The sequence below is a fragment of the Aquila chrysaetos genome, chromosome 6, assembly GCF_900496995.4.
Source record: "Aquila chrysaetos chrysaetos chromosome 6, bAquChr1.4, whole genome shotgun sequence".
Taxonomy (NCBI): Eukaryota; Metazoa; Chordata; class Aves; order Accipitriformes; family Accipitridae; genus Aquila; species Aquila chrysaetos.
This window is the reverse complement of record NC_044009.1, coordinates 23,066,415-23,087,852: the sequence shown is the minus strand read 5'-3', so window position 1 is coordinate 23,087,852 and position 21,438 is coordinate 23,066,415. Positions and strand designations below refer to the sequence as shown.

At 41.9% G+C, this 21,438-nt stretch overlaps 2 protein-coding genes across 15 annotated transcripts in view; both read left to right on the top strand.

Annotated features, from left to right (window-relative positions):
* Positions 1–14,167, top strand: part of FAM126B (family with sequence similarity 126 member B) — a 60,388-nt gene extending 46,221 nt beyond the window's left edge. For 6 of the 8 annotated variants that reach the window (XM_041124353.1, XM_030018262.1, XM_030018265.1 and 3 more), the window contains 2 exons: positions 1,063–1,230; positions 6,111–14,167. In XM_041124353.1, coding sequence (XP_040980287.1) covers positions 1,063–1,230; positions 6,111–6,715 — 773 coding nt within the window. In that variant the 3' untranslated portion in view covers positions 6,716–14,167. The other 2 variants (XM_030018269.1, XM_041124354.1) reach the window with 2 other exon arrangements.
* Positions 14,168–14,936: 769 nt separating this feature from the next.
* ORC2 (origin recognition complex subunit 2) overlaps positions 14,937–21,438 on the top strand; it is a 21,244-nt gene continuing 14,742 nt past the window's right edge. For all 7 annotated transcript variants that reach the window (XR_005932683.1, XR_003923963.1, XR_005932682.1 and 4 more), the window contains exons 1-6: positions 14,937–15,037; positions 16,029–16,172; positions 16,464–16,550; positions 19,015–19,104; positions 19,878–19,909; positions 21,190–21,247. Coding sequence is in view for 3 of the 7 variants with exons in the window: in XM_030018260.1 (XP_029874120.1) it covers positions 14,947–15,037; positions 16,029–16,172; positions 16,464–16,550; positions 19,015–19,104; positions 19,878–19,909; positions 21,190–21,247 (502 nt within the window). In the remaining 4 variants the exon portion in view is untranslated. The remainder of the gene's footprint in view (positions 15,038–16,028; positions 16,173–16,463; positions 16,551–19,014; positions 19,105–19,877; positions 19,910–21,189; positions 21,248–21,438) is intronic.

Below are 21,438 nucleotides of genomic sequence, written 5' to 3'. Positions count from 1 at the left end.
ATAACAACATATAGTATTTTACATCTTCAGAGCACTGCATGAACATGAACATTCGGGGTATTTTGTTTTGGTTTTGACTTGGTGATAACCCATGAGGTAGGTGAGAAAATGGAGGAGCTGGAAAATGTTCAGTAAGACGTCTTTTTTTTTTCTCTCCATGTAACATAGCGTAAAATTGTAGGGGTAGAGTTTGGCTTAGGATTGGAGTTCTTTCTTTAATCCACACTAAAACTCAACGGCTTCCCATCATAAATAGTTCAGGGAATGAATGGTATTATCCTGATCTTGATAGGGTTCCAGCTACCTAAAGCTACTGAAGGCAGTGGGAGAGGGAAAAGCTGAACATCACACTCCTACCATCATATGGCCAAATTTAGAGAGGGGCCATGTCATAAAATAGCTTTGGATAGCTTAAAATTAGTCCTTACTTTTCCTCAGTGAGTACTTATGCTGTATGGAAGTGTCCTTGACTGTATGAAGAAAAAAAAAAAGTATGTGGTAATATTTACCTTGATATGATGACATCTTCAGTGTAGGCATAGCAAAAAGCTTGCTTTGAAATCACTTTGTCATACTTATAAAGCTTTGTTGCTGCATGTATAAAACATTGATTAAAAAAAGCTACATAAATGGCTGAAGGTAAAAAAGTAGAATAACCTAAAAATAAACTGAGGATAAAAGAATCTGAAAACAAGGATTACATATTTTCCTGTGGTACTCGTTCTTTTTTCTTTCTCCTGTATCATGTGCAAAAGGATTTGATGACCTCTGGTCTTCAGCTGAATGAGGATGTCCAGGACAACAAGTAGCTGTCTTCTGTTTTCAGGACTCTGGGTCATGTTTGTCTTCACTGTAGTTGCCATTATATATTCATTTGCTAGTCTCTGGTCTATAGTATAGCCCACCTGTCCCTTTCTGTGGATGTTCTCACAACTTTTAACTAAGCATGGGTAGTGTTTTGTGTTTGTTCCATGTCCACATAAATCTTCTATTTTCCCTGCCTGGGTTGGAATGCCAAGAAAGGAATAGAAAAGCACTAAAATGTTATATGTTGAATCCCAGATGGCTTTGACTTCTCAAACGAGGCTGACTCAAGCATACCTGGCTCACCGATCCAACACGGCTCCACAGACCTAGGGATCAAACGTGAGCAAGAGGGGGAGGTGCTGATGCGCAGGACCCCTGAGCATGGCTTCCCGGAGCCCACCTTGGCAGCAGCCACAACAGAGGGTAGGACAGAGATGAGGAGGCAGAAGTCAGTGAGGCAGTTGCTGGAGGAGGATCCTGGCTCCCTATCCCCAAGCAGAACTTCTTTCCATTCTAGTGTGTGTTTCCGCTATCCCAGGGTGTATTAGCTTCTCTTTGCAATACACGCATCCCCTATATACCTAACATCAGGTCAGGTACTACCTTTTGTTATCACGTGGGCTGGCCTGGGGCTTGCATCTGTGTGGTGAAAGACTGCTTGGCATGGCAAAAAAAGCAGAAAAAACCCCAACCAAAACCAGGGGTAATAGCCAAGAGCTTTGGGATTGCTTGGAAACTTTCTATTACTGAGCATGTTTAATCCAATATTCAGAAGGAAAAAATGCACCAGGTGAACATGAATCTAGTCCTGAAAAGTAGCAGTATAGGGTATAAATGGATTTGGCTACAACTTAGTTACAACAGTAAGTTGTTAGTCTGCAGTTTTTAAATTCCTAAGAACAAAGTTTCCTGTTCCTGTGAAAAGTCAAGCCTATCCAAGATGGATATACAACTGCTGATGTTTTTGTTTGCCAGTCATCCTTTAGTTGAAAATTCATACGTCTACAACTCGTTTACATGAATGAGCTGGCTGCTCTGAAGACAAGTACCAAAAAAGCGCTTGTGTTTTCAAGAAGAAATCAGGTTGTCATGTTTCTAAAAACTTAAGAAACAATTATTGCTTTCTTTCTCAGTTATGCTGTCCATGCAAATGACGTAGGACTTCATGTGTCTGCTCTGCAGCCAAGAATAGCAGATAGAATAGCTGGTAGAAATTTATTTTGCTTAAGTTCATCTATTAATTTTTTCATCTTTATGCCATAAAAGATGTGGTTTTGAGTTCTGAATTTGAATCATGATTTCTCCTCAGACATGAGAATTAATTTCTTGTAAATTTAGCTAAACATATTTTCAAGTGTTCTCCTATCTTAAGTCTTCTATCTGAACATTCCTTTGGTATTTCCAGCCTCTATAAGCATATCAGTTGATCATAAATGAGATTTATTTGCACATTTGGATATGAGCTACATAGGTTTCAGTTTTGTTCTTCCGGAAACAATAATCTGGAGAATTTGGAGATTTAATGTAGTGTTACCACACAATCCTTACCCTTACTCAGAGTTGCTGTCAAACAGTAATTAAGGCATCATGCTTCTGTAAAAGATAGTCGCATAAAAATATTTAGTGCGGGTTTATAATCTACTCCTTGGTGCATAGTGAATTTGAGCATGCTCAGTAAATGAGTCCTGTCTTCTCCTAAATTCGCCTGTTCACTTGGTCTTACTCCATTTTACTAAACTTTGCATGTGCATGACCTGAAGGATATGGAGAAGTCCTCAGCTGCAGAGAACCTTCTGGGAGAGACAGGAAGTGGGAAAGAAGTTGATAAAGATGTTGCCTTCTAGTCTTAATTTGTTTCAAGACTTCTATATAATTTGGCATGTTCTTGGAGTTATCATGCCACGTGCTTTACTTCAATAGAAGTGGATTGAATACCCTTTACGTCTGTAACATTAGCAATGTGTAATTACATGCTTAGGCAAACTGAATTCTGCCAGTTGATAGCATCTGGGAGAAGGCCAAGGAATGGAGTTTGGCTTGATTATCAGTATAGAATTGTGTGTGTATATATAGTGGTCTATTATTTTACTGATGCTGATTTCACAGAGTGTTTCAGCTAGCAAATTCTGTCTTATAAATATAATTTTGATATCAAACAGTATAATGAGAGACTGATCATTTCTAGTGACTTTTCAACCTTCAGGTATGGGAAGGATAAATAGAGTAAGAGTCACTTTAAAAAGCTGTGTAAAACCCCTCCTTCAGATCAGTGTTTTGACCCAGTAAATAGAAAAAGGGAGAAGATTTAAGAATGATTCACTAATGCCTTACAAGGTATTCTACTTCTGGCTGGTAGCAGCTGTGGTTGAGTGCACTATTTTGGGTCAGTGGAGAATGGTGTATCTACATCTACAGGGTTAATTATGTACAGGCATAAATAATGGATTCTTTGGGGACAGACTTTTTCTGATAAGGAACAGTGAGAGTCCTGAATATGCGTTGTAGTACAATTGATATGATTTCTGTCAGGTTGCACTGTCTCTGTCTCTTCTGGCCTTACAGTAGAAGAGTGCTTGGGAGGAGTAGGTGCTTAGGTTTTGTTTTCTTTTTTAATTGCCTTACTGGTCTGTTGGGGAGGTGGGGGGGAGAAAACTGTATGACTTCATCCTGTTTTTCCCCCCAAACAGAGTATGTAATGACTCAAACATTTTTGATTGTTTCTGAGGGCAGTTTTTAGAGGAAAAATAACATGTATTGGGAAAAGAATATGTGTTTGCTGAATTACTTCAATCCCACTGAGAACTTCTGTAGGTATATGAATCTGACTAGACAGAAATTCTCTTGCATGTTGTCTTCTCTATCTTCTTCGTTTTTGAGCACTGCTGAGCTGCTTGGGCCTCTGTATAGTTGCAGCATCCAAAAGCTTGCAACAACCCCTCTCAGTCTTGTCTTTAAATTCTGTGGATAAAATGCCACTTTTTCAGTGTGACTCTTTGGCTTCACTGTCCCTGAATAGGAATGTCTGGTTTAGCATCCCATTACTCAGCAATGTTTTAACATAAACTTTGAAGATGACTAATGTTCTTGTAATAATAAAAAGCTTAGCAGTATTGTCTGGAGATACCTTCTTGCAAGTTACGCATCTTTCATTTGAATTAGAAGGGCTTGAGAGGGGACTTCAGCTGCTGCTATTGCTGCTTGTAACCAAACACGCTTTCATCCAGCTTTGCATGATTATATAAAGAGACATAAATGTTCGTTTATTGAAAAAGTGCTCTTGCTTTCAGTATGTTCCAGTTATGTCATATTTTTACTAGCATCTTTGATTATGTGTGGGAAGGTTGCGGGGGGGAATGGAGATGTGGTGGATTGTGAATAAAATACATCACTGTCTAATGTAAGAAAATACACTTGTGTCTCAGTAAGAAGATGAAGGCCTAGTTTGTCCAAACGGGATGGGCAGGAGTGGGGAAAACTATGTATTTTAAATACGGTTACAGGAAGTTAAAGCAAGTAACGCACGCTTCATTTTAATAATAGCCCTTGAAACCTAAGAAGCTTTGTTTTCTAAGGCTAAAGGCTTTACCAAGGAAGGAAGACTGCAGTAGCATGAACTGTATTATCCTTCTGCACGTGGGAGACTAAAGAGTGAAATAGAGCTCTATAAAACTACAGAATAATCTTGCATCACATTGTTCTGAGAGAGGCCTGAGAATGGTCTGATTTAGAGATGGCTAAACATCTTTTGTAAGCTGATACATAGTAATGGTAATTCCAAGGCAAAGTTTCCTGAAAAGAAGTAAGTTTAAAACAGAATAATAAAACCTCCCTGTAAAGTTTTCTTTTTGCTTTACACTTAAGAAATGTGAAGTTGGATCAGGCTATATTCCTGCTATGCAGAGGCAGCAACAACACTGAAAGCTTTGTGTCTGTTTTGCTTGCCATAATGTAAAATATTCCTTAGTGCTCTGCTAACAATCAGCATGAAAGGATGAGCTTTCACTCAAATGTTAGAATCTCTTAGATCCTTGCCACCGCTTTTTCCCCATTCCACAAAAGAGATTTAAACATGTTTGCTTGGTGGTAAGCTGGGTTGAACAACCTGCCAGTAGAGCAGTACAGAGGCTAGCTGGGACAGATCTGTAGGCTTTGCAGATTTCTTGCAAATAATCAGGCTCCACAGCTTTTATAAAGAAAAGCAAAATTCTTACAGCCTGAATGTCTCCTTTTTTTGTTAACATGGTTAAACTTCATGGCTTTTTCCCATTGAAATGAGATATATGGAGCAAAAACTCAAGCTCCATTTTCAGTTTTGAAATTTGAATGCTGTTCAGTTTTCTACTGAAACAGTAACTCTTCTTTTGAGTACTTGGAGCTTAAAAGGAGGACTGGAATAAGATCTAAAAAGAAAAAAAGGTCTTTGTGTGCAGCTCTAATCGTATTATAGGCCTGAAAACAAGGATTTAAGAAAGAAGTTTGTCAGGCTTTTTTTTTCTCTTTGAGATTCCAGTCAAAAGCACAATGCCTCTTCTGCAATATGAAGTGTTTCAGAGGTTAAATTTCTCTTAGTACAAGGGTTGGGGTTTTTTTCTCTGAAAAATTTAGGTGCTGAGATAAAAGCAAATATGGTGGAAGTACCTAGATAGGATTGCTGGAAATGCAGGAAGGATTGAGCTCTGGAGGAGAGCGAACTAGGAATTAGGTTAATTTCCAGCAAAGTATAGTTGCATTGTTTGAAGTGCCAGCTACACACAGCAGAAGCCTTCTACCTCTGTTGGAGCATTGTGATTGCTGGCCTAGGAAGTAGCCTAATTATGAAGCTTGCTGAGCACTTGCCAGAACTTATTCTGACTGGAAGAGATCCTGAACATGCTTAGATCTTGCCTCAAAATAGGATAAAAATAGTCTGAAAGGTGCTTTTTCTTTCCTTTTTTTTTTTTTTTTTTTTTTACCGACATGTAGCAGGAGAATGGGCACCCGTATCTGCAGACAGAACTAAAACAAGTTAACCAAATGGGACCTAATTCTTGTTTATAGGCAAAGTTTGGGAGGTATTCTGACTGATAAAAGTGATGTAGAGGAAGGGCAAATCAAGCTCAGGGAGTGCTTATTGGTAGATTCCATTATTCTGCTAAATATGACAGGAAGATTATTGACTGAGAATCAGAAATTTTTAAGCAAGTGGAAACCAGGTGGATTAACAAATGAGGTTTGTTTTGACATTCTGTCTTCATGTAACTTGAATGCTTACTGTGTGTTCTGATTGGTTTGGGGTTTTTTGGTTGTTTCTTTTTTCTTAATAGATGCTGAAGGTGTAAATGGAAGAGAGGAATCTGTGAACCTTAATGATGCTGATGAAGGATTTTCATCAGGAGCTTCCCTCAGCAGCCAGCCAGTTGGGACCAAACCTCTATCATCTATATCCCAGAAAGGCAGCTTAAGGAAAACAGCAAGTGGGCGTTGTGTTAAGGATAAAGACACCTCTTCTGCAGCAAAATCCAGTGAGAGCCCTCGAGATTCAGTAGCTTGGAAGCAGTACATGCACCAATCCACTGACCTTGGTGCAGATGTAATTGAGATGACGCCTACAAAGAAACACCTCAGCCTGCCTGCTGGGCAGGTGGTGCCAAAAGCCAACAGTCTGAGCCTGATCAGGACCGCCAGTGCTTCCTCCAGTAAATCATTTGACTATGTGAATGGCAGTCAAGCAGGCTCCAGTGTTGGAGCTGGTACAGAGGGTGTTACCAATCTAGCAGCTGGCAACACCAATCGGTTTTCAACTATCAGCCTACAGGAGGACCGACTAGGCCAAGCTGGGGAGGGTAAAGATCTCCTTCCCCCAGGAGCTCCCCTAACCAAGCAGTCTCGATCTCCAAGTTTCAATATGCAGCTGATATCCCAGGTGTAACTTTGACTCCCTTCCTTAGGACTCCCTCTTTCCCCTTAATCCCCAGGCAAGTTCATCCTTAGGCAAAACATGAACCATCATCCTGCAGTGTGAAAATACTGACTGTCGTGATCTTGTTTGATTTGGTTTAGCTATCATACTGTATTACTGAAACAGCAATAATTCTTCCCTCACCTTCATCCTCCCCCCCACCTTGTAAACATGGTTGTGAAGCAGTATATAATGTACTGTATGCCTTTTTCCATGCCTTCCTTTCTCCTTGGGTGATGTGCAATCCATCGTAGGCTGATCAGTCCCATTTCAACACTGTGAGACTGGAGACACCGGCGGAAATGGTGAATGTGATCCCTATGAGATGATGCTTTGGCTTTGTTAAGAAATAGAAACGGGTTTGTTATCTCGGTCTACAGTACTGCAAAGACTACTGGATTATGACTTTTCTTTCTCAGAACCAGGAGTGCCTCAGAGATTCTAGTGTGACTTTGGACCTCTCTGAGTTTGTGCAATCAATTCTGGGGAGAGGATTGTCATTGCTGCTCCTGGCTGCATACAGCACTTTTTTCATTACAAAGAGGGTAGTTTTTTCTTGCCTGCCCCCAGTCTCTCATCCCAGAAGCTTTTGACGTTCAGCAACTGAGACATGCATATTAACAAGTTGTTTTCCCTCAGAGAGAGGATTCTAAGTAGATAATGTAGGTTACAATGCACTTCTAATGGCGTTGTAGCCATATGTAATGTTACGTCTTCCCCTCCAGGGCACAGGGTCATTCTGCATATAGAGTAAAATTGAGACAACACCATGCTGTTAAAGCAGTTTGGTTTGTAAGTGGGAGGGAAATACTACTTTCCCAGGAACTAATGGCTAGCTCTGCTCCATTTTGTTGTTGTTGTTGTTGTTGTTGTGAGGTGCTGATCACTGAATTGAATTGAAAGGTGTGTTCGGGTAAAGAGTATTTCTCAGGCTGCTTTCTGTGGTATCGTGGCTGTTGGACACCCCTACCCCTCTCAGCTGCTTTCTCAGTGTCCCTGAATTCAGTCATGGAGTCATTTGAAGAATCCTGCAGTCCAGACAGACCGTACTCTTAAGGGGTTGTCTCAGGGATAGAGAAAATAGTTTGCTAGAAACACTGAAGCTTCAATGTGAAATGCTTTTCTAGAAACACCATTTGTGCAAAGGGGTACTGACAGTCCTTTTTTCCCAGAAGGATCACACTTCATTGCCTTGGTATATAAAATCCATTGAGTTTTTTTAACTCTTATTTTAGTGGATCGGCCCTACTCTAGAAAATTCAGAACTCATGCCATTGAGCCAAGACTTGAATGTATATGACTGGTGTATGGGCACTGGCTGGGACTTACATTAGAGAACACTGCTTAGAAGCACATTTCTGGTTACACAGGAGAATGTTCGTGATCTTCCCTCCATCTCTTTCCATCTCTCCCCCCCCCCCCCCCCCCCCTTTCTCTCCCTCTCTCTCTGGATTGCTAGGGAGAAAAGGGGAAAGTTCATCCTCAGTGCTTAAGTCATGTATGGTATCCTGGAAGTTTACAAATTGTAAACCCACAGGAAAGAGTTACGATCTTTATGTGGGCACTTTGGTTTCACTGTCACTGTGAAGGATAAACATAAGCAGTTATAAATAGCAGGCTGTCTTTGAATGATAGTCTTTAAGAAATTCAGGACAGTGACATGGTGTTGCATTGCTGGTAGTTGCTTTTGATGTTTTGGTTTTTTTTGCTTTTGACTCTATTTCAAATAGAACATTTTTTCAAATTTACATTTAAATTCATTTAAATATTTGAAGGGTTTTTTTGCAGTTTGATGAGTCACTTTGGTAGTCTAGTCTTCATATCTTATATTCATGAAGTGAATTAAATGGCATCTGGACTGATGCAGAAATGCAGTTAAAGGGTAAATGGAATCATCAGAAAGAAAGAAAACCTTACAGTTTCTAAACTGAAGTTAATCTTTAAGGATCACCAGTCACACACAGATGGAACTAAGGCAAAGTTGAGATTAAGCTACAAGGCATTTTCTGTAAAAATGTCAAAAGCTGTATATGGTTAAATTCTTCTTTATTTTATAAAGTTTTGCTAGTGGAGACAATTGGTAAGTCATGGCTGAAAGTACAAAATTCGTGTTTTGTAGAGACTATCACAAAGGAAATTCTATTAAAGAGCCATCACTGTAAATTGAAAAGGACCAAATAATTTGCTTAAGTCTTTGGGAAAGAAAACGTTGTGACTGCAGCTAATTTTTTAAGAATTACTTATTTTAGTATTTTAAAAAGTAGGGTTATTTATTAGCAAGGTTCTCTACTTTATATATTTGCCATAATAAGCATTCCTCCAGAAGTTTTAGGACACTTAAATTGGCATCAGGCCAAATGTTACAACCCCTCCCTGCCCCCCCCCCCCCCCTTTTTTTTTTTTTTTTTTTATTATTATGCATGGGGTCCCACACTATCAAACTATTTCAGGAAAGTGAGACAGCTCAGTGACTTCAGGTAGGGAAGTCAAATGTACGTGCATAAATTCAAATTGGTTAAAACTTCTACCTTTTAAGACATTTTTACAGTTCTCATTTTGATGATGTGCCTTCTGTTATCGTTTCATCCATTGTGTTTTGGTTTGTTCTTATGTATATATACCTACCCCATGTAAGGCTTTTTAAAAAGTTCAAATTTATGCCTGGAAAAAAGTTATTTTTTGCTATGTGCTGATGTGGTACATCTATAACTTCTCAAAATTATCCTTTTAGTGCAATGTTTCAGTTGTGGGAGCTTGTTTTGTTGTTTTTCAGAAAAGTACTGTTCAACATCTATCTTACAAAATGAGTCATCACTAATATCTACAAACCAGCTGTAATAACAGGCTTTGCCAGTGCTGCGTGTTATGTTTATCATTAATGCTTCTACATGTGTCTCAAACTATAGCAAGGTGTTTTAAGATTGTAGCAAAACTTTATACACTGAAGTTCAGTACACTTCAAAGTACTGTGGCAGAAATAGAAGTGTCTGAGATATGGGTTGAGGGAATAATCTGCTGGCTTTCTGATTATATATGCTAAATACTAAACAAATATCCTTAAATTTTCTGACACCTGTGACAAATATTTAGACTTAATTCTCTTTATCCTGAATGGACTCTGCTGTGTCTTGTCTTAGAACATTTGGTACTTAACATGAGGCACTAGAATTTAGATTTCTTCAGTATTTCAGTGCAACTGCAGCATTATAAAAGAAGGTCAAAAAGCAGAACACTAAGATTTTTCCTTGTGTATGTGCACATGCATGCACATACATGTAATTCTTAGGTGAGGAAGTGTGGGTGCGTTATTTCCATGTATATATACATTTAAGTAGGGATATATGAATTATTCCTTGATGAAATTTTACCACATCACAATATGCTGCCATTTTGCAACTCATTTTTGTTGGGCTTTATAGAAAATATAAAATGTTGGGATTGCTAACTCCAGCTTGATTATCCTTTTCAGGGGTTTATTGTGAGCAGCTTTTTGGTTGAATGATGAGCCATTTTTTCATCCTGCTGGCAGTGGAATGATGAAGTAAAAATACCTTTTAAAATGAATTTTGCAAGGTGACAGTTTAAATTGCTGTATTATCCTTTTAGTTTTCATTTGGAAACTTTGTATGTCACTGTCCATTTTAAATGCAGGTTTATTTGAACACCCTTTCTGATGTGAATTTGGAAAAGTTTATTAACAGCATACTTCATTCTGTAATGCTGAACATCATGTTGCAGCCAGTAAGCATTAGATCTAGTATTTGTAGTTTGCAAGTGTATTGGTCTTAAATACAACATTTCCAATATACTCCTGTTAGCTTTATCGTAATTAAAACGATCTGTTGTAACATCAAAATAGCGAGAAAAAAATTGTTTTCTGACAAAGTATTTATTTGCACTACTTATGAATACTGGAGTTTACTGGGACAGGGTTTTTTCTCACCATGTGAGGTTTACTTGTGTGTGGGTAGGTACATACGTTTGTCACGTGTTGACAATCAATTGCCTCAACTGTGTGTATAGTGTATGTAAATATGAACATATTTTTCAAGTTTAAGGGGGAAACCTGCATCTTAATGGTGGTAAAGCTACTCTGTAGTAAGGTGACCCCAACTCAAACCCCTTTTTGCTCCAGATACTATGTGGTTTGTTTTACTTCTTTAGTGAAGATTATTAGTGTTCTTGGAAAATTTTAGCTCCAGGGAAATTTTCCTCAATATTTAATGTATAACATGTTCAGAGAACTATATTTTGAAAAATTAATTTTGGAATAGATAATTCTATGCTATGGCTGTATTTTAACCTAAGAGTTTAAACTTGTCCTATTTTATCATGAACCAATGGCTATCTCTTTTAAGCGTTCAGCATTTTAACTTTGGTCACAAACCAGAAATTTTTGTTTAACTTGGCTTACAAATTTAAATTAATTTGAAAACTGAGTGAGAACCAAGAATAACTTCTTGAGTGAAATCATAAAAATCAAGCAGTACAGACTAGGTACTGTACTTGTAATCCTGGAGGAGGTGTGGAAAATACAATGGAACATGTTTGAGTGAAATGTATGTACTGCACACAAAACAAAAAGATGTTTCTGACGTTAGTAAATCTAATAATATCATCCTTAAATTCTGCAATTCTCTCATTGCCAAAGATACTGCTACCTTGGCGTGTTTAATATAGCATTAAAGCCATTAGCTAGGTCTCATTTGTAACAACCATTTGCATCATAGGAATAGTTTGTGTCAGAAGAGTAAACATGCCCCCTTTATTTATTTAAATTTCTTGTTTAGGGTAATTGCAGGACTAAAGTTGCAAAATATCACTCTGTTCCAAGCATGGTAACCGAAGAAGCCAGATCTTCTGCACTTGCATTGCATTCTTGGTTTATATCAAATTGTTCAATATTTTATATTTTCTTCAGTATTTTAAATGCTGTCTGTTTCTAGCATATGGGCCTTAATCTCTCTTGATTATTTTTTAGTTTGTTTTCCCACTGGCACACCCACCCAGATAAATTTTGCTGTGGAAGGCTTTTCTGTAGGTGATTCAAGGTAACAGATCATGACATGGGTGTGGTGTTAGTGAATATATGTATCAGTCTCTCAAAATTTGCATGTCATGACCAGCTGAAGAGCAAAAATACTCACTTGCCTCTTACAGAGTGGTGGAAGGTGATGGAGAGTTGTGAGCAACTTGGTTTGTCAGTAATTCCTGAAACAAGCAGTAAGTGGATTTTATGAGACTGATACGTATGAGGATTTCCACATAGTCATTATGAAATTTTATTTAAAATAAAACAAATCTTGGAACAAGATTTCAAAATGTAACAGCTAGCCATTTCAGATAAACTTGCCAAGTTAGTTTGGCAAGTGCCAAGGCCTGTGACGTTAAAAGTTCAGAAGCAAGCTGTGTAAGTCTAAGGGTACCTTAAAGCTTCCAGAGATGGATTTAGTAAAAATCTGTCCCATGTTATTTGCCTGTATTCGAGATTTAATGAAAAAAAATCACAATTTTTGCTTCTATTCTTTTATTTTTCTCTAGGCCACCCCCCTCCCTGACATTTTTTTTTTTTTTTTTTTTTTTTTACTGTGTTCATCAGATTTTACCAAAGGTAGTGTCTGAGGGGCCAAATGAATTTAAAATGGGTCCATGAATTATCCTTCCTATCATAAATGATTACTAAGCTATTCCTGTGAGGAGCTGTTGATGGGAACAGATGTATAGTAAAAAGTTGCCCTACATTTTAGGTTGTGCATGATGAGCGAAGTGATGAGGTCAAGTTTTATTAACCAATTACTTGATTGTGAGCTCCCAGTGTTTTACAGTCCATACGATGTAAGCAATTTAGAGTGGAGTATCTTTGCATTATGATAGAACTCTTTAAAAGCAATTTAAATTTTGACTCTTGAAAAGATGGTTAATCACTCATTAAAAAGTGGTATGGAATTCACAGAGGGTTTTGTTTTTTTGAGGGTAAAATGGTCAGGGGAGATTTCTGTCTAGCAGTATCTCTAAGTAAAGTGACTCTGTGGTGCTTTCTCATGGAAACTTCCTTAAAAATTGGTAGTGGATCCTGTGTGTTTGAGTCCTCATCCTCCCCAGAACTGATCACAAAACAGGAAAATAGTGTGAATGAAGCAGCCTTTTTACCTTTTGTTCTAAAATAAGGAGGACTTGGGAGTGACAGAAATACTGGCTATTGACACTGTTCTTTCTGTTCAGGCGATTATTATTGTTGTGCTAGACTTTCATGTTATTAGTTTATGAAAAATGCAAGTAGTAAAAACTTTGTGGCTTCAAGTATACAGTAGATGTGAGTTAACAGTCACTCAGGATAAACCAACTTGTCGAAGTATTAATAGATTCCTAGTACTGGGGTGTGTCTTGTGTGTTTTTGTGTGCCAGTGTTCAATGATTACTTTGAAACAAGACTTCTGTTTTCTTGCAGATAGTGAATACTTTTGGGATGGATATTACTGGCTGGTTATTTATGGAAAAATATCATATGACTAAATAAAATTGAGTCATTTAACATATTTTCCATATCGAAGATTCCAGGAAAAAGCTAATAATTTTTAATAATTAAATCAGATACTCTTAATACATTGTAGATTTACTATGGTAGCTTTTATTTGCTATTAAAAAACCCCAACAACTAAATTGAGGTACCCCATGCTGCATTTTTTAAATTTGTAATTCCTGTACTTTACAATGAATCTTTTGATCTGTTTTTGTCCTTGTAAGAATACAGGATATGCTGTCAGTTTTACTAGCAAAGAAACATTCTGCAAGGGTTAAAAGATTATTTTCTTACTTTTTTCTGTCATACCAGGTTTGTTTCTCTGAACAAAGGTTTCTGAGGATTTTTACTACTTTAGCATTATGTAATCTTATCTCTGTCATAGAAGGAGCATAAGCAGCAAGTAGCCCACTTCTTGTGGACAGACAGGCTAGGTGAAAGGACATGGATTAGTGGTGTGAGCCCCTCTTCACCAGGACAGCCTTGCCTGCTGGTATGAACCCCAGACGTTCAAGATTTGGTACTGGTGAAGGACTAAACCAAACGGGTTTTTAATAACCGTGACCTCTGCTGTACGATGTCCTTTAACCTGGGACCAGGGAAAATCTTCATTCTTAGACCTGAAGATGGCACGTATTGAAGATCATGTTATTGGTGCATGTAAGCCATTATCTTAACTGTCTTACTGAGCTGGTTAATGCTGTTGACTGTTGTTGAAATGTGAAATGTAGTTACTATTGACTTTGTAAATACCTGCCAGAGATGAAATATAATTATTTTAAATCATTGTAAATAGAGATGTATAAAACTCGACACAATCTGCAATGCAGAAAAAAAATTATATATATATAAATATATAAAGATGTTAAATAAATATTGTGCTGTTTCTGAACAGAAGTTAATACTTCGTGAATTGCCTTTTTTTTTTTTTTTTTTAACTTTGATTTACATTGACGGGGGGTGTAATGCAGGGCACAGCTGCAGGGTGTCGTACCTCGGACACTCACGAACGCGTGGGGGGGGGGACACGGACGGAAGGCGGGAAGCAGCCGCCGGGGACTGCCTGTGAGTTGACTTCGGCTCGTGGCCGCTGTCGTCCGAGTGTTCGTTCCTGTGAAGAAGCGCCGGCAGCGCGGGGCCGGGCCGGGGCGGGCCGTGAGGAGAGCTCTGCCCCGGGAGGAGGGCGGGGCGGGCACGGGCGGTTCCAGCGCGGGGCTCACGGCGGCTCCGCGTCGCCACGGCAACCTCGGGCGCCCGCTGGGCGGGTGCGCGCTTTGCTGGCAGCGGAAGTCCCGGCGTCTCGCCGCTCCCGCCGGCGGGAGGCGGGGCAGAAAAGAGGGTCGCGGATTGGTCGAGGCACAGGTCAGTCAAGGCGCGGCGGCGGCGTTCGGTGCCCGCCCCGCTCCACTCCACCTCAGGGAGTCGCCCGTTGTCTAGCACGTGAGCCCGCTTCCGCGTCCGGCTGCCGCCGCCGCGGGGGGCGGCCGGGAGCCGGCGGCGGCGCGGGGAGGGGGCAGGAGCCCGAGGCCCGGGCCCTCCGGAGGGCGGCGCGGTGAGGCGGGGGACAGTCCCGACGGTTGCTGCCGCGTGCCGCCGCGCGCGCGTTGCGGCAGCGCTCCCTGGCGGCGGGGGCGGGCGGGGCCCACGTGCCTGACCTGGGGGTACTTGCAGGGTCCCCGCCATGAGCCAGCCGGAGGGGAAGGGCAGCGGCGCCCTGGAGGTGAAGTTCGTGCCCGACGAGGAGGTCCTGAAGCACATCACTGACGACGCAGGTACAGCCGGCCCGGGGCAGCGCCCAGCCCGGCGCCGCCCGCTGCTCCCAGGGCGCTGGGAGAGGGGTCCGGGCAGCCGCGGCGCCCCCCGGGAAGGGAGCCCTTCTCCAGCGCCCGGGGCCGCTGAGCGCCTCGGCCGGGCTGCAGGCAGGACGAGGCCTTCGACGTCATTCTCCGCCGGCTGCCTCTTCCGCGATCTGTTTCTGTCTGCGCCCCGGCACGTGGGAAGGGGCAGCTGCGGCACCGTGGCAGGTGCCCTCAGCTGAAGGTGGTGTGGATACTAGCTCCCCGAACAGCAACGTGTGTGTAGCGGCCTCGGGAAGGGGGCACAAGTAGCCTGGCTAACTTCCCAACCCCTGACGTGGTTAAACACATACAGAATCAAATCGAATGAGGTTCGAGGTGGGTGATACGGGAGTCTTTTGGTGCAGTTTTGACGACGTTTAAGGTTTGGAATCTCAGGAGAGGCGTAACGCTTGCCTGTACAAGGCACAGAGCAGCCCGATCTGACTTCACTGTTGGTCCTGCCTTGAGCAGCAGGTCAGACAGACGGTCTCCAGAGGTTTCTCTGCCTAAATTCCCCCATGAGTGTACTGACAGCCTATAGGCCGGGTCTTTCCCACTTGCTTCTCTTTGCTAGGGAAGGTAGGGGATGCCAAATACCATCCCCTTTGCATGCAATTCGATACTTCTGTGTGTGAGTCACTGTCATTTCTCCCAAACTGTGGAAGCTGGTGTGTGCTGAAATGGGGATCTAGTCCTCGTGGAGTGCAGGGGCCAGCTTTTGTGGTAAAGGAGGGACTAATGTCTGTAGGGTCAGCTGACCACCTGGGCATAGACCAGCTATTCTTTTAGCAGGACGTCTTTTCAGCATTGCATTTTTTTAGTGATTTGTACAACAGTAGCTTGGTCTCTTAAGTGGGGCAGCTGCATACTACTGCAATAGAAATAATGAAATAGCAGGAAATTGAAGCTTTTATTGCAATCCTAGGTATTAAAGTAAGGAAGGACAAGACTCAGCTGACAGTCAGTGTGAAGAGATTTGTGAAGAAGCTTGAGAATATTTCAGATGATGAAAATCAGGAGATCCTGGAAGAGAAGAACTATGTTGCTGCTCTTGGAATATGTGCCCAAGGTATTAGGAGGGGAAAACCTAACACAGTTGTGACTTCAGGAGATTCTTGCAGTGTCAAGGTTGTACAATATTGATGAAATTGCTTTTGAGGGCTGACCAGCTCTGGCTGTGCTTGTGGTAACGAGTAGAGGAGAGGATAATGATTCTAGGATTTTGTGATTATGTTTATTTCATAACACCTGCAATATAGAGTCCTTTGAGCCAAATAGTAAAATGTTGTATTCCATCTTCCTTGGGTTGGAAACATACCAGTGCTTTTTAAATAGCTGCAAGTAACATTTCTTTTCATAGATCCAGTGGGAAATGGCTCAAGTGTAAGTGGTGGTGAAGTTTACTCATTCCAGACTCCCAAACGCTCCAGCAAAATGGCAGAGCTGGGTATGTTTTCCTCTTTCTTCTTTCATTCTTGCTGTGGATATGGTCTTTTTTTGAGTACTCTGTTAATGTGATTTGTCACTTCTGTTTATTCAAAAGATATATTTGCAGTATTTCAATAGCTTTTATCTGGCTCTGGATCAGGCTTCCTCAGAAGCAAAAGCACAAGGCTAGGACAAAACAAAGGCATGGTGGGGATAAGAAATAGAGATAATAAACACACACGTAAGAAAAAGTAGAAGTTTCTTAATGCTGCAAGAACATCTGCATGTAAGTGCCAAAGGATGGGTGAGGTTTTATTTGTGTAACTTAGAAGGATATGAGAATAACTCATTATGTAGCAAAGAGTCAAAAAAAGGCAGTATTAGCTTTGCATATCAGGGGATTTCTCCTGCTCAAAGTGTCTGAGTGTACTTGTGTATTGGCTTCGTGTGGCAAGGTTTTTGGTAGCGGGGCAGGGTTACAGGGGTGGCTTCTGTGAGAAGCTGCTGGACGCTTCCCCTGTGTCTGACAGAGCCAATACTAGTTGGCTCTAAGACGGACCCGCCACCGGCCAAGGCCGAGTCAATCAGCGATAGTGGTAATGCCTCTGTGATAACATAGTTAAGGAAAAAAAAAGTTGCTGGGACAGACAGAAACGGCAGCTGGAGAGAGGAGTGAGAACATGTAAGAGAAACAACCCTGCAGACACCAAGGTCAGTGAACAAGGAGGGGGAGGAGGTGTTCCAGGTGCCGGAGCAGAGATTCCCCTGCAGCTCGTGGTGAAGACCATGGTGAGGCAGGTTGTCCCCCTGCAGCCCATGGAAGTCCACGGTGGAGCAGATATCCACCAGCAGCCCGTGGAGGACCCCATGCCAGAGCAGGTGGGTGCCTGAAGGAGGCTGTGACCCCATGGGAAGCCCGTGCTGGAGCAGGCTCCTGGCAGGACCTGTGGCCCCATGGAGAGAGGAGCCTACGGAGCAGGTTTTCTGGCAGGACTTGTGACCCTGTGGGGGACCCACGCTGGAGCAGTCTGTGCCTGAAGGACTGCACGCTGTGGAAGGGACCCATGCTGGAGCAGTTCGTGAAGAACTGCAGCCTGTGGGAAGGACCCACGTTGGAGAAGTTCGTGGAGGACTGTCTCCCGTGGGAGGGACCCCACACTGGAGCAGGGGAAGAATATGATGAGTCCTGCCCCTGAGGAGGATGAAACAGCAGAGATAACGTGATGAACTGACCATAAACCCCATTCCCATCCTCCTGCACCGCTGCGGGGGGTAGGTAGAGAATCCGGGAATGAAGTTGTGCCCGGGAAGAAGGGATGGGTGGAGGGAAGGTGTTCTGAGATTTGGTTTTATTTCTCATTATCCTAATCTGATTTGATGGGTTATAAATTGAGATAATTTTCCCCAAGTTGAGTCTATTTTGCCCGTGACGGTAATTGGTGAGTGATCTCTCCTGTCCTTATCTTGACCCATGAGCCCTTTGTTATATTTTCTCTCCCCTGTCCAGCTGAGGAGGGGGGGAGTGATAGAACGGCTTTGGTGGATACCTGGCATTCAGCCAGGGTCAACCTGCCACAACTTGCTAGGCTAACTGTGGACTTAGGAGAAACAAGCAGAAAGTGGCAGTTCTGGAGAGGGTAGGCTTTTCTGGTTCAAATAAGATGCTTGAGCCCTGCTGCCACTACGTTTCTTCTCACTTGAAGAGACTTTGTGTGCCCAGCACCATCTGAACTTCATTAGTGTTTAGCTTTCACAGCTACTGATGTATCATACAAAGGATGGATCCAAGGGATAGGGGTCATCCTTCTGTATCACTGTACAGAAACTGGTTTCTGTACGTCTTTATTTCTCCTCTGGGCTTCTGGTGTATCTTTGGAAGTTGTGCATTTGTTACACCTCCTGCAGCAGGGTAGGTTTCACTGGTGCTCCCTCCTGGAGCCATGACTCAGTTTGAAAACTGAGGCAAGTCATACAATGGAAGGCTGGTTTTCTTGAGAGACTGTTAGCAGGATATGAGGGCCTTCCATATTCAGATTAGTGATTCAACTTCAGCTTGTGCTGATTAGTAGTAGAAAGAGGTAAATGAAATACAAGAACCCACCTCCTGGGGAACTGATGTGTTTGCTATACCCGATGCTCTACTATGTCCAGCTGAGCAGTTTTAAAGGACTAAGTGAGCATGACCAAATATTGCTCTGATTTGAAGATGTCATCTCCCAGGGAGCAAAGCGTGCTCTGCCATTGCATCAGCTATACTTGTAAAATAAATTAACTGAGGAGTTCAGTCTTTGAAAATCTTTGTTAAGGATTACATTCACTATTAGGGTTAGAAAAAAATCTGAAGTATCTGGTGCACTTCCTGAAATAGCTACGAAACTAATACTTACAGAGTGTTTCAAGTATATGGCTCCATGGCTGACTAGCCAGAGCTGGGAGTTTTGTACCTGATGTGAAACTTCTTCGCTTTCCCCTATTTCCTACAGCCTCTGAATTAGCCCAGACACCAGGACAGAGTGTTGCACCTGATCACTCTGAGTGCCCTGAGAAGACAGCCAAAACCCCTCAAAGCAACAGTAAGTCCTGTGATGCTTTGGGGAACTGAAGCTGAGTTAATAGGGGTTATGTTTCTATTTGTGTGGTGGAGTGGATGCTTGAGTGCCAGCTTCTGTCATGCTTGAGTATTCTAGTCAGCTTAACATTGTAGACTGAACTGCTTGGTATGCATGGGCTCTGGTTCACCTGAGTGTCAGATCTTCTATTCTGCTCTGCTGGTGTAGAGAAAACAGGAACTTCTCTCTCATCTGTTGCTGTGACACTTAATGATTTCCTCTGTTCAACAGAAATGCTTGCACTTGAGAGAATTATGAACTGGGCTGATGTGTTGAGCACCAAATGGGTAGGATTGTGTGGGTGTTCATGTGTAAATTCACACTTTATTATATAATATTCAAGCACCCAGTGCTGTAGGGAGAAATACAGGTGGGAGAAGTCAGTGCAGGTCAACATTGGCAAGAGCATGTTACTTTGTGCTCAGAAATGGAGTCTGATGTGCTCAGGGAGAGGACATTAGCTCGTTTTTCAGCCTCTTCCCTCCCGCTGATGGCCTGCCAAAGCTGTGACCGGAATTAAAAGCTGCCTTCTGTGGTAGTAACTTTGACTGTTTCTGTTCTCTCCTTGCCTACCTGTGAGGAACTAGAGGCTTCCCTCATAGGATTAACCACCCAGTGAGCTGATATTCTCGTACAGTGTACCTTTGAACAGTGAATGACTGTTTTTCTAATGGACCATCTTGTGACTCTGTTGAAAATATGCAGTACTCTGAGTAATGCTGTTTCTTGCTTTGCAGAACGTTCAAGTTCAAACAAAGCGCAGCAGAGGGTGAGTGATGACTCTACCTTGCTTGCGGTTTTTTTGTTTGGTTGCTTTTTTTCACTTTTAAAACTTGAACTGGCCAATTACTACAGTTCTGGAAAGAAAGGAGCTTGAAAAGCCTCATCCACAGTACAGATGTCTCTCCTAATCCAACTGGGCAGGAGTAACTCAAGTGAGAACCATAGCTACTGTTAATCAAGACTATGGGATTTAGAGTCAGTAGGCAAATAGTGCGTTTGACAGCTTAATTAGCATGGGTGGAGACTGTTTCCTTACATCACACAAATGAGGATGTTAGACAATCCCTTCATATGCAGTTAAACTCATAGCTTTCCACTTTCTCATCAAAGGAAGAAACAGCCTTAATTGTAAGGAGTGCTGTTAGAACAGGAGTTCAAGAACTGTGGTACTGTTCAGTTCCTTACTTTAGCATTGGTTTATAAAAAATAAATTGTGATAATGGGGGGGATGTAAGTTGATGTTGTCTTTTGTGATGCTACAGAGAGATACAGTCCAGAACTGCCAGCTGTGGTGATTATAAAGAAAGTGCTGTGAAACAGTTGGCTTTCTAAAATGGTATAGCATCATACTAGAAATGTGTGCACAGCTTTTCTGGTATAAGGTTCCAGGATGAGATATACCTGCAAGAGATGCTGTTTTGGGATGCCATGTTCACTCCTTGATGATTTCACATCCACTTTGACAGGATTAACAAAAGTGTTTTCTAAGTATTGCAGACTTGATCTGGTATCTGAGTCAGGCTTGTGCTTTACATATATGTAAGAAAGACATGCCACTACAACTTGATGAGCCCAGGCAGCCTGGGTTCCCTTTGCTGTACTTCTGGGCTTAGTATTCTGAGTGGTCTTCTGTCATTCTGGTAGTTGTTTTTGTAGTGGACTTCCAAATGACTTTGAGTAGACAGTGTGATGTGGAAGATGACTGCTCTGAGGAGCTGAAGCATTTCCAGTTTGTCACTGCTTTAGCTTGACTCTTCCTGAGGGGCCAAGATTGGCATCTTGGTTGGAGATTTCATGGTTTTCTGCCCTCCATCTTGGGACATTAGTTGAAAGAATTAAACCCCTTCTGGAACCTGATCCTGCCCCCCTCTAGCTCTGAATGGCAAAACAAGAACTCTCCATGCTTATTGCCTCTGCTTTCCCAGTTTCATGTGGGCTGAAATAGCTTGGAAATGTAACCTGATTCTACTCTTTGCTTGGCAGAGGGCTGTTTTGAGGAGGTATATATTTCTTCTTCTAATGCATGTTTTTTCTTTGCTGTTACAGAGTAAAAACAAAGAATTTGTGTCTACCACACCTTACAGACTGAGAAAGAGGCTAGCAGGTAAAGATCAACCTTTGCAGTCACCTTCCACACTCAGTGAGGCACTGTGTTCAGAGGAGAGGGTTTCTCCTGGTGGCCTTCTGCCTGTAGTAGCAGTCTGACTGAAGCAGTCTGATTCATCCTGCAGAGAGTGTAGAAATGTCCATAAGGAAGTCTGTGTAGACCTTTTCCCTACAACAGATTGCTACTTA